At 34.8% G+C, this 13,353-nt stretch overlaps 2 protein-coding genes across 20 annotated transcripts in view; one reads left to right on the top strand and one right to left on the bottom strand.

Annotated features, from left to right (window-relative positions):
• LOC118066420 (heterogeneous nuclear ribonucleoprotein R-like) overlaps positions 1 to 13,353 on the top strand; it is a 29,913-nt gene that overhangs the window by 147 nt on the left and 16,413 nt on the right. For 8 of the 19 annotated variants that reach the window (XM_035082436.1, XM_035082435.1, XM_035082433.1 and 5 more), the window contains exons 1-5: positions 10,785 to 10,943; positions 11,008 to 11,219; positions 12,125 to 12,510; positions 12,585 to 12,692; positions 12,785 to 12,961. In XM_035082436.1, coding sequence (XP_034938327.1) covers positions 11,156 to 11,219; positions 12,125 to 12,510; positions 12,585 to 12,692; positions 12,785 to 12,961 — 735 coding nt within the window. In that variant the 5' untranslated portion in view covers positions 10,785 to 10,943; positions 11,008 to 11,155. The other 11 variants (XM_035082448.1, XM_035082447.1, XM_035082446.1 and 8 more) reach the window with 8 other exon arrangements.
• Positions 19 to 4,851, bottom strand: LOC118066418 (uncharacterized). The gene is made up of 11 exons (XM_035082428.1): positions 3,998 to 4,851; positions 3,793 to 3,911; positions 3,571 to 3,715; positions 2,912 to 3,041; positions 2,671 to 2,836; positions 2,397 to 2,577; positions 1,959 to 2,317; positions 1,419 to 1,575; positions 1,114 to 1,245; positions 824 to 941; positions 19 to 675 (listed from the first exon to the last, which is right to left on the bottom strand). The coding sequence occupies exons 1-11, from the start codon at positions 4,636 to 4,638 to the stop codon at positions 415 to 417; spliced, it is 2,409 nt and encodes an 802-aa protein (XP_034938319.1). The 5' UTR covers positions 4,639 to 4,851; the 3' UTR covers positions 19 to 414.

Genomic DNA, 13,353 nt, shown 5'->3' with positions numbered 1-13,353 from the left:
TATTCAACTATCTGTAGAAATTTTTTTATCCATTGTATTTTATTATAATTTAAAAAAAAACAATATAAAATCTATATATTATTTACGAATAATTTTAAGACACATTAGTTGAGATTCCTTAGTTATAATTGCGATCCATTTTGTACAACTCTATAAAATATATCTATACAAATTCGATCATGTATAGATCAATTATACTGGTCGGAATGTATACAATAATTATTATTTCTTAATGGACGGAATATTGATATAAAATATAAAATCGAAAATATTAATTATAAAATTGTAAGATATACAATTATCTTATTTTTTTAAGCTATAAGCTTACCAACTTTAAATCTCATAATAATTTTCTTTTAAGAGTTGGATTTTTGAGTAAAAATTTATAATTTAAGATCATTGTTATTCAGATTATTAATGTCGAACATAACGATAAAAAAATGCTAGAGCTGCAATGATGAGTATCAAACTTGATTGAATAGAAGCTGCACCAGCTAAACGGCATTTAAACATATCAATCCTAGTTTCTTTGTTGTTGACTACGTTAATGAATTCTGACTCCATTATTTGGCCATCAAAATAAGTAATCGGATCCTCGAATTGATATTCAAAACCCTGTTTACACTCACATTTGTATCCACCTGATTCAAATCCTCTTCCTAATATTGGAACACACTGAAAAAATGAGAAAATATTAGACTGTAAAATTTTATCAATTTAATAACAATAACTTTACGATGTAGAAAATGAATATAATCAAATTTTATTATTAGTTTGAATTGTAAGAACATATTTATGGTAAATTGACTGATAAAATTCTTACATAAGATGTTTTCTTATCGCATTTGTGGGTGTTTTTGAATGCATTTGGTACGTAAAAATCATCGTCACATTGGTTGATATCTAACTGAAGCAAGTCCATAGTTACAGCAACGACGCCCCTGTAAAGTGTCGAGGCATTAAATATGTTTTTGTATTATTTTTTCTTCAAATGCCCCCTGCAGACTGGTTTCCGACAAACTATCTCACACTCAATTTACTGGCACATCAACTTCATACATACGAGTACGCATCATACTCACAACTTATACCAATACGAATAGCAATACTCACTTGAATTCCAGTTTCTCCTTCAAGGTATCCCAGCCAAAAAATGGGGATGCATAGGTAATTACCCAGTTATTCACCTTACCGTTACAATCAAAGTACGGAGTGGTCCAGTGTCCATGATTCAGGTTTGCCGCCCTAAACAGAGACAACCCGCCCGTTCCAACGCATTAAAATAAATTACAGCACAGAAGTAAAAGCTATCCCCTTACTTCGAAACCATAATCTCTTTATACGTATTCAAGATTCGTAATATCCGAGATAATGGTTGAGAATTTTATTTTATTCTTTATTTCGTTTCCTTTTCTCACCTGTAGGAAGTCGGGTAGTGTTCATATTTCTTGCTGTGTTCCCCTGTCTCATTAAAACGAACGTGGAGCTTCAAGTAATATTTCTCAAGATCATCAAAGTTGGTTGCCCATCGTTGTTGCAAAAATTTGAACCATGGTTGATTTATATAAACTTCATCTGTTTCATTAAAACGAAAAATTAGAATTGCAGTACAAGTTATATATGTTTATATTTTTCATTGATAAAAAATTATCAGAAAAAATAAAACCTGATGTTATAGTCTCTTCAACACTACTATGACTAATTCAAAAATGTTTTCTTTTTTTATTAAAATTTTATCAGGTTTTACACAATGTAAATGAGTCAAAGCATAGAATTATCTGTTCAAAATATTAAGTTATGATAGTGATCAATCTTTGTCTCATTTGCATTTAATAAAATCTAATGAAATCTTAATAAAAAAGAAGTGTTCCTGAATTAATCATAGTGATGATGAATTAGCTGCATCATCTGGATCTACTTTTATTTCTTTTTTTTTATTATTAATAAAAAAAATCTACCTGTATTGTTGAGACGAGCAAGATCTTCTACTTTAAACTTCCTAGTATTTAATTGTTTCTTATAGGCATATGGAGCAAAGAATGTTCTATTTGTAAACTTATTTCTCTCCCAATAAGTACCAGCTGCCCAAATTTTTGTGTCTCCAAATAAAAGTGCTAATGTTTCGCCAATCATTTGATCTTCTGTAAGAGGTCGATCAGGTACTCGTTTACCTGAGTAAACTTCATTAGGATCAGATATTTGTAAAAAGGCACTAATAAAATTAGCTAATCTCACAGCCATCTTAGCTTCATTTTCGAAAAATTCCTGAGCTCCATAGCCAATATCTCCATGAAGTTGCAAATGTTGTTTCTCATAACTAGAATATATAATTAAAAAATCATTATACAATTGATAGTTCAATAAAAAATAATTACAATTAAGAGTTTTATAATTACCGGTCACAATTCTTTGCATTAACACTTCGAATGAACTTAATAACGTTGTGAATATTTATTTTTTGAGATTGAAGAGATTCAGGACCTTCTGTAGAATTTCGATATTCATAATATCTTTCTAAATATTTTTCTCGTATATATTCTGGTGCTTTCTCCCATTGAACAGGTAACTTTTGAACCCCTATGTAGAGTAAAAAAATTCAAATTATTCGTTGTTATGTTCAGAATTTTTTTCCTTAAAAAATAATTAACTTTTGTTAACACAAGAACCTACATCCTATTTTAGTACAATCAAATCCATTATAATATTGTTCTTCAGTAGCTCTTTCAATTATTTCACCCAAATAAGGTCGACGTACAACTCCAGGTAATCTGAATCCTGGTCTACACCTACATTGATAACCACCTTTTCGATAACCCCATCCATGAATTGGTTCACACTACAAATTAATTATTCCAATTAATAAAACAGTAAAAAAATTTATTGAATATTCAGAAGCATATAATAGGTTTACCTCAGTTGTTTCTTCTTTACATTTCGCAGTACCAGCAAAACGGTTAGGACCACTATTTCCTAAACCCTTCGGACATTGATTAATATCAATTCTTTCGAAATCCATCTCCATCACGGTAACAGCGGTGTATCTAGACACAAAAATGATGCTTAAAATCAAGAACTGGTTTAAAGTTGAAGTCAATTCATTTTGTGGGTTCAGTGAAGTGGATTTAACTCGACTGCTCTTCAGGCATAAGAAATTGAGTCGCGAAAAGAATAATCAATGCTTCTATCAGCATTGAAATCTTAATCCTTCCTAGCATTTAATCCACATAGTCATATTATTCGCACTGTCGACATTTTTTCTTCCTTCTTCCTTTTCTTTATAAATCTCTTATTCTCTTTACTGACTACCCTCTAAAGACTCGTCTGTCCTGTACCTGTTTGACTGGGATTGCGAAGACAGGGTCCATCACAAGACCCCCTGCAACCACCTCTTTCACAGTGAATTCATTAAGAATGATCAATACGACGGTGTCGTATATACATAAACGACATCCAGAGCAATAAAAATCTTTCATTTCGACTTGGGGAAGAACATTACCAGCACACCCGGACAAACGAACATCTGGTGCTTACAACTAGCCCTAAAGAAAATCCCAAAAAATTGATACTTACGTTGGATACTCAATGTGTCGAAAACCCGTATGACGAGGATAAATGTCGGCAATAGGTACTACTGCTGCTACTAACCAACGGTTCGAACGATGGCAATCAAAATAAGGCTTTGTCCATTTCACAGGACCAGGAATTTCATCAGCACCTAAAATAATTAATTATAAAGCTACCAATTCTAATTAAATATACTTTTATTTCAGTAAAAAAATTTATTTATAGTACCCGGAGGTCCATGAAATGAAAATGTTTCATTTGTATTGTTAGCATAGCGAATTTCTACTTGATATGTCGTTTTAGTGTCATGTCTTTTATTGGGATTATCTGGTAACCAAGCTCTATACCTAGAAATAAGTTAAATATTAAGAACAATCAATGTAGATAATTATCATTCAACATTATATTTATTTATATAAAAAAAAATAAATACCATTCGTTGATTCGATAATTTTCTTGAGTATAATCTTGATTAGAACTTTCTGAAGGATAAGCACCAAGATCTCTTATATAAAATGTATTTCTTGTTGAGATTCTTTCTAAATGCACTGGATCATTAAAATCATCAGCTCTGAAAACTCTTGGTGCAAACCTCGGCATGGTTTTATTGAAGAATCCTCGATAACTTGGAGTATAAGACATGTTTGGTGAAAAATAAGTTGCTGAAGCATTAATATGTTGATTAGCTGACACATCAGCTACTGATGACAAGAAATAGTACATCATTCCAGGATCATATGTATCATTAATTGCTGGCCTGATAAATCTAGATTGAAGTATATAACTCCAAAAAAATGATCTACTCAAAGCCATGTTGTGAAGATGAAGAAGAGCAGTTCTATTGGGAAACACTGGATTGATATTGATTTCTTTAATGTCAGGCAAATGAGATACTGAATCTTCTGGCAAAAAAAGATCTTCCAGATGTTGAATTTCACAATTATCCATGGTAACTTTATCCATTTTCATTTTTATTTCATCAAAAGCATCTCTTCTTTGCCACTCATATTGTCCGACAACGCCCAACCAGGAATAGGTGACGATAAAAGCTACCGTCACAATTAAACGCACCATTGTTTAAATGGAATTAAAAATTCTTGACACTTTTTCCTAGTTTAAATGAACATTTAACTTTAATATTTACTTATTAATCTAGCATTTTGAGTTATGCACCATATTTATTGATATAAATATTTATATTTATTAAATACACTTGTTGATATTTATATGAGCGTCACTAGAACGTGGACGCATCAAGTAAACACGCCCTGGTGGATCTATCATCAATCTAAAAAATGTAATCGGTCACAACAACGTACTATAATCAATTCAATATACTTAATACTTAATTTTTAGTAATTAATCATTATTTTATTTCTTTAATGCATAAAATAGTATGTGAATTATAAAAAAATACTTTTTCTTATTTAAATTAATTTACAAAATCATTAATATTCATGAAAAATACTAATAAGTTATTACGAATCGAGTATATAACGTTCGATTAGTCGAACGATAAGTCGATAGTGCCCCACCCGAATTCTGATGATTACTCATTATGTGTCATCAATAAAATCAAAATTACTTAAATGAATCTCATTAAATATGATTAACCAAATTATTTTTTTTGTTAATATAAATTTTGGAGTAGTATTTCAATATCAATGAATTACTTATATTTGTTGAACGATTTATTTACTGGTGGCGGCGGTCTAACCTAACCTAGTCTGAGTACACATGCTTAACATAAATATTTCCCGCCACAATTAAATAGATATTTTACATCTACAAATTATTAAAATAGAAAAGGTAATTTTCAGTATAATTAAAATCCATCAAAAAAAAATATAACAAGAAAAATATATACACTTTGTTACGCCTAGGAAACTGAAAAAAGTCGAAGTCCTATTATAAACATGCTACGAACTCGTTTTACAATCGAGTATTCATGTACGTGTTTATTTCGAACCACAAAAATATTTAAAGCTAGTAAGAAAACTAAAACACTTCACTCATAAAAGTAGATAAACGTTCCCAAAGATGTGTGAAGAAGAAAAAACAATAAGAAAAGGAAAATAATTGCAGTGACTTAATATGAAAGGACATAACCATTAAGCAGTGATTGTGATGCTGATGAGAATAGCACCCTAGTCTAGCGACCCCTTATCAGAACCCCCTATTTTTTTTTATTATTTTTATCTTTCTTTTGCTCTTATGTACATAATCATCGTCCACCCGTACCCTTTATGGAAAAGGAGGAGGTGCAGCAGACCTTTGTCCTCCTGATGTTCATCAGGTTCATGGCCTCTCCCTGTTTACCAGAGGTGACCAAGACAAAAAAAAAAGAGAAGTGAAGAATTTTCTCATAGCCACCACATAACAGACAAGTTCTGAATGTCCTGCAAGAAAGAGAGCAATAATATTGGTGACCAACAAAAAGCTTTAGAACCAAGAAACAAAGATGAGACGAGTTGCTGGGGGTCTGTCCAGTTTCACTAATGTTCCTGTTTATTATTCCGTTGCCTACAACACCAACTCCTGAGAAAAGTCCTCTCATTGTGTCTCTCCTGTATCTTCAGGGGTTATGATATTTACGTGGGAAACAAGTGCAGATGGCATACAGCTTTTGGGAGGTGGGCATGAAGATATTATTCTTGTGCATTTGCTTAAATATAATCGGATATTTCTTCAGCATTTGTAGACAAATGTATTCGATCCTCTCTCCCCATATTTTCTTCAAGATCATACGAATTAGAGACAGATTCTCACGTGAGTTCCCATCATGTTATCTATACGTTTCTATTAATTATATTAGAACACGAAATCAAATTCAATTTGAAAAGAAAGTAAAAGAGATAGCAATGTATAATTTGAAATAATCTACACATTCGCGTCATGAAGATCTATTTTTGAAAAGATATTTCTTTGTGTCGATGGCCTCGCAAAAAGATTAACGGCGCCTGTGTAATCTCTTGACAGTTATTACAAACGTAAGTAATCAATTGATTCTTTCATTACAATTATTTTTTCTGATTTATTTTGTTTTTTTAGCTTTGACTTTTTATTACAAGGCTGCATAGAGGACGTCTAAATTAGCTAAAGATATTTTGGAGTTTCTAAAAAAGATCATTAGATACTAAATTTGGCATTAAAAAGTATTATTTTTAATAATTTCACACGCACACATCGACTCGACAGACGGATAGAAGGGAATTTTGACGAGAGCCAAGAAAAAGGAAAAGGGAGAATGAGAGTACGCGTAACACGAAACGCAGTGCGTTGCATCGTGTATAAAATTCAGACGAGTTTTTTGAGGATACGGGGGACAGCTGTACTCCGCGTTTCTTTATCATGTAGAAGTTTGTGCGGCCCCCCGCTCTGGGGACTGACCCCTCCTACCGCCGGAAGCACGTCGGATCTTTTAAATTCTTTATGTATGTGCTCTTAACTGACACCTGTTGCTGATTCTTTTGCGATTCCGTGTGAGCATGATTTCCCAAAGGCTTTCTTTACTTTTGGAGATCTAAGAAAAGAAAGAAGATAAAAGAAATTTCCAGCGTGCACTATTTATCATCTGACTATTGTATCATTCTTTACTCTGAGAACATATTTCATTGTGTGACTAAGTAAGTTTTTTGAAAATTTCATAACCGAATTTTCAGTACATCTCTCTAACATTCCACTTTTTAATAGTTATTTTTTAGGCTTTGTTGGATCAAACAATTTTATAGAACAAGAGAGATTTTGCCGAATGATTAAGCAAGTACTTTGACTATAGTGTGAAGAGAAATAGACGAGAGAAAAGAGAGTGAATAAACGAGTCAATAGTAAAAGAGAATGCATCAAACAGCCTCGAGCTCTGGAGGCCGTTTGAATTTCAGCCTCCCACGACAATGCACTTACTTGGTGCAAAAAAAATGCATTGTACCGGGCGTCATGCATGTTTGCATATAGTGAGCGTGCGAATCATCTGAAATTCAGCAGTTACTAACACTTTTAGTGTTGATATGAACTTTTTGATAAAAGTAGAGTACCTATTCCAAACTCTTGACGATTCTCCAAATTGCTGCAGCGGAGGAGTTATTCGACGGGCGATAATAATCATGAGGAAAGCAGAAAAGACGGGAACAGGTTTCTGCAAGCGTGCTCGCACCACCGCCGTCGTCATCGCCCTTTTTCTACTTCTTTTCCTTTCGTCTTTTTCTACTTCTTTTCCTCACTGGTCTCCACTCCTTTTCTCTTCCCCTTCTGGTCTCCTTCTATCTTTCTCTTTCCTCGCCTCTCACGCTCGGTTCTGAGGGACGCGGGTGCACACTCGACCAGACGAAACTCACGGCCGGGGCCAGGGCCGTATCGTTTACTCGAGTCTTGGCTGAGCAGATGCGCCGGCTGTAACTACTTAAGGTTTCTCTTACTACTCACGCTTGTAGCCTGGTCTGGCTATCAATCGACTTTCTTTTACCTTCTTACGTATTGTAGATCATATTTACACCCTTCTACGTTCACCGGCTGGCTTAAAATTTACCAATAATTCATAAAACTAAGATTTTTGAACCCATTTTACATGGTATGCTGCCTAAAATGAGAGAAGCGATTCTGTAACCCCGTCGAGACGAGAAGCGGATGCGTGGCAAGAACAATGTAATGAAATAAAAATGAAAGAGGGAATGAACTAACCGACGACGACACAACGACACGCGGGTTTGAGTACGAGCACGCGGTCCTTTTATTCTCGAGGTCAGGCTTCTGCGAATCGTACACACGTCTGTGAGAGAGAAAGAGAAAGACAGAAAGAAAGAGACTGTCTCAGGAATTCTCCGCGTCACCCTCTCTTCCTCACTTCAACTCTTTTATTTTCTCTTTTTTTTAACCCAACATCATAATTCTTAAAATTCAATTTTTAACTCCAAATAATATATATCATCTCATACTAAATATTATTCTTCCAATTACTCTACTATTTAAAACCTTTAAACAAATTATTAATCGTCAGTAAAGTATACACAGTTTTAAAAGTTGAAAATTTTTCAAGAAACTCCTGGTGTGAAGTGAAATATATATTTTTTGAAGTGTTCAATAGAAATTTTTAAAAAGTGTTTTTAGTTGTAGATATAAGGGAAGAAAGTTGGAAGGGTAAGGAGGTTGGACTGACTGAATTTTTCGCGGTTAAAAGGTGCGAATAAGCGATTGGCACGGCCCTGACAAAGGCGGGGCTCGTCGCATATACCGCGAAAGAGAAGCAACGGTTGAATCGGATTGGATTGGGGCGCAACTCCTGGCCTCGTCGTGGCAGTCCAAGCGGGCAAACTGGTTTCGTTTCGCGGGGGCTTGCATCGCTGCACCGCTCTCTCGACGACAGTCCAATTTATGCATCACACGGCTATGTAGGCACCACACGAAAGAGCAGGATATTTACCCAAAAACACCACTGCTGTGCCCCGGACTTTGTGCCACATTCACTCACTGCAATATTATCAATCAAGACGTTTTGCAAGTGCCTGGATATTTTACTTCTAGACAAAAGTTTGTTTTAAATCATCAAACATCGTTCAACCATAGAGGAGGACTACATCTCATCTTCTAACTCAACGATAAGAAGATTTTTTTACTAATTTCTTCGACGTGCCAGTGAACTTGTCAACTGGATAAATCAACGTTAAAATCAGTGTTTTTTTTTGTTCATTTTATTTTGGTGATTCGTCAAAGGAAACGAAAAAAGGAAGTTGGGACGAAAAAAATCCAAAGGACTACAAGTTTGAAAGTATTTCAAGTTTATAGTTTTTTTGTTTATTTGAAGTTATAAATTATATAAAAATATAGTGCATCGTCGATCGTGTTTTTAATATGAACCGCATACCGCGGTTAATACTTGAAATTTCGTGACTATTATCGTGCATTGCAGTGTGTTGATTTGGGTGCTTTGTTCCGCCAAAAATAATAAAAAAAATTTTAAAAACTGGAAAAAAAATTCAACCACTTTGGCAATATAAATTATCACTGAATCAGGTATATTTATTTTAAATACTTTGACTTGTGACACAAAGTGCATAATTTTTTTTTTTTGCGCGCGCACAAATTCTTTACCATTAATTTTAGAAGTGGCGAGGTCCGTCTGGCGAATTCGTTTATCCTTATCGTTAGCTTACCCTCTCCTTTTCTCACTCGCACAGTCGGTTCCTACCAACGTCTGCAATTTTTGCAAGGTTATGTGCAAATACGTCCGGTCAGCGACACGACGGCGAGCGAGTGAATAATCGTTTTTCTCGCTCACCGTCTGGCTATGTCTTTTTCTACTTCAGACTCTCTTGTTTATCGACGCACGCTTTAAACTACACGCTTACTCGCCTTTCAAGACCCTTCAATCTATACTTAATACTTTCACTTTCTGTAAATTGCACTTTATCATTACATATAATTTCGAAAAATTCATAAAAATAAAATGAAAATAATAAAAGTTCTGTTGTTAAAATAATTTTTCGTTCGTTATGTATAAAAAGCACAACGTACTGCGATCGAAAAATCAACAACTACTTGTAAAGTTGAAAATTTTTTTACATCAGTATTATTAAAGCTTGTGTTTCAGAAAAAAAATTACCATTAAAATACGAAACACTTTCTTAAGAAATGTTTGAAAAATTTTTTTGCTTATTTTTATAAAGTAGAGTCGTTAAGGTCGAGATTGGTTCTCACGGGGTGATAATCGTGGATAATTTCATTGCACCCGAGAGACGCAACGAATTTCAAAGCTTGGTTAGTTGTAAGAAAGAAAGAGAAGTGCATTAAAACGTCTCGACGCGTGAGGGGGTGAGAGGGTGGTAAAAGGGAAGTAAGCGGATGAGGGGAAAAGAGAAAAAGAGGTTCAACCGCGGCATGCAATACGCTAAGAAATTTGGCCTCGAGTGCATCGGACGGGGTCCCCAGTTCGTTGTTCGCAAAGAGCCCAGACTGCATGTGTTGCGCGCCTGTTAATTTACTCTCATCTCTTTTTATCCTCGTTCCCTCCTGCTCAGTCATATTCGCTCGGTCGACGCGCTCAGTATTCTCTTTTTTTACTTTTGCACTCTTCTTGGGGTTTTCGCACGGGCCAATGAGAAGGCGTGCTTGACGAGGCAGCAGGCCGACATGAAAATGGCCAACCGGCGGCGACGACGGCTGCTGTGTCGACTGTAGGGGCCTCTGGGTTCGAGCGTATCTCTTTGCGCGTCGTTTTGTGGACCCCGTAGAAGTTCGCGATCACGTTTTGACGTCTCTCCCGTTACGTCGCCGCACCTCTGCTCCATCTACTTCGTTGCCATTCTCCTCTTCTCCGCTGTCGCCATTTCCCCGCGCAGGAGACGGAGAGAGGAGTGTAAAATTTGTGCAATTTATTGTTTATTAAGGTAATAGGGATTATTATTTTTTATGTTACATTTGCACGTTAATATAGTAATTTTTGTACAATAGATAAATTGACAGACAGATTCACAGACCAACAGGACCGGTGAAATTCGCGGAGACGCGCTCGCGCGGCGAGGCAGGTGAAACGCAACAACGAGGCAACAGACGAGAGTGCACACGGTGCAATTGCATTCCAACAAAGCACAGAACGTGCATGTACAAAGAAGTCCGGAGCTTTTACTTTTATTTTATCATTTATTTCATTAGTTTAAATTTAAGTGAGTTTCAAAAACGAACGTGAATACTTGAATTTAATGTGTGTTGGTAAAATAGTATAGTGGTTATATTTTTTGTTCATGTTTCGTCGTTGTTCGGGATAGTGTCTGAAGTCGTGCAATAATCGCGCTTTTTGTTAAACGTATCTACTCTATATATGTATTTTAATATAATCGTTTAGTTAAGGTGTTAGTCCGCGCCCGACCAACTCGTGTGTGTTTAAGTTTTCTCGTTGACGCGCGGTTTGACCGGATTTTTTTCCCACTTTCGTAGCGCGAGCGCGGGAAAAGTGACGCTCGTCCGAGCTAAGGAAGGAGGAGCAAGAGGGAAAGGGAGTCTACGATCCTCTAGACAAATACTCAGTTCGTCGACGGGGTACTTACATCTTTTTTTCGCTACTAATAATCATATAATTAGCCATTTTCATCCTGTAATAATATCGAATTATCTCACATCAATAATGTATTAGTTTTTCCGTTCATTTTCTATCGAGTGAAGATGTCAAATATATCGGATTATTATTTAGTTGGTTGTAGTCGGAAAAATGCAAGTGAATGCACTTGGTCTTGAAGTGCGTCGATTTACTATTGACGTTCAGATTATAAAAAAGTCATCCATAACCTACAAGTTGAAATATCTAACAGTAGAAAAGAGACATCGGAGAAAAAAAAGTAGTTACGGACATATCTAATAATTTGCGACAGACAAAGTAGTAACAGATTGCCGTCAGACGAAGTAAAAAGTTTATTTAAAATATTTTTCTGAAATTAAATCACTTTTTTATTTATCTCCTTGTTATTTGTTGTGAATTATTACTTTTGATAACAATGTACCAGTGATAAACGTTCAGTTTTTTACACAAATAGAATGAATAATAATAATTTTACGTTTAAAATGTATGTTATAGCTATGGCCGAAGGAAATGGGGAACTCAAAATGGAAGAAAAGCAGTCGAAGGAGGAAATGGAGTACGTGGAAAGAACGGAGGATTACGCAAAGCTTATTCAGTATGGACTCGGCGAAAAAGTGGCTGCTAAATTAGATGAAATTTATAAAACTGGTAAACTTGCTCATGTCGACCTCGACGAGAGAGCTCTGGACGCCCTCAGAGAATTTCCTGTTGATGGAGCGCTACATGTTCTCACGCAGTTTTTGGAATCCAATCTTGAACATGTGTCAAATAAATCCGCGTATCTTTGTGGCGTTATGAAGACCTATAGACAAAAAAGTAGGGCAGGCCAGAGTACGGGAACTAGTACAACTCCCAAAGCTCCAGATGAAGACAAAATTAAGGTAAATTATATGCGTTCTACTATTATATGTTTTCAGGATCATTATCAAATATCTCATTTACTACTTTGTTATAGATGATACTCGAAAGGACCGGCTACCCATTAGATGTGACCACTGGTCAACGAAAATATGGTGGTCCGCCTCCAAATTGGGAAGGACCTACTCCTGGAAATGGTTGTGAGGTAGAATAGCACACTAATTTTTTTAAATTGCATGAATTTTAAGTTAACGGAAAAATGGTAAATTAATTTTTTGTCTCTTCTACTTGCAAAAGGTATTCTGTGGAAAAATACCTAAAGACATGTATGAAGATGAATTAATTCCACTTTTTGAAAAGTGTGGAAAAATCTGGGATTTGAGGCTTATGATGGATCCTATGTCTGGTACCAACAGAGGATATGCTTTTATTACTTTTACTAATCGTGAAGCAGCACAACAAGCAGTTAGAGAGGTATGTTCTTTCTTTCCTCTATCATATCAGAGTTTCCATAGGTTTTAATTTTATAACGTTTCATCCATAACATTTTATCAAACTTTCGTTTAATCCTGTAGTTAACAAATTGCCATAACGGACCAATTGGATATCCTTGAGTTATTTTTCTGTTGTACAAAAAAATTTATCATAATTATTATAAAGTTATTATTATTATTCATTCATGCATTTCTTTGATATTTTATTCATTTAAATAATTATCAATATTCTTTCCAATTTAGTATACTTTTTATTAAATTAATTTTGAATGAAATCAATTCGAAGAAATGAATGTATGAACTTTTGTTAATGGTTCCATGTCAAAAAACAAATATTATTCAATTTATTTTTCAATTAATCAATACTGATAA

Source organism: Chelonus insularis, unplaced genomic scaffold (assembly GCF_013357705.1).
Source record: "Chelonus insularis isolate UGA/USDA-ARS -01 unplaced genomic scaffold, ASM1335770v1 contig_346_pilon, whole genome shotgun sequence".
In the NCBI taxonomy this organism is placed as follows: Eukaryota; Metazoa; Arthropoda; class Insecta; order Hymenoptera; family Braconidae; genus Chelonus; species Chelonus insularis.
This window is presented reverse-complemented; position numbering and strand designations above follow the sequence as displayed.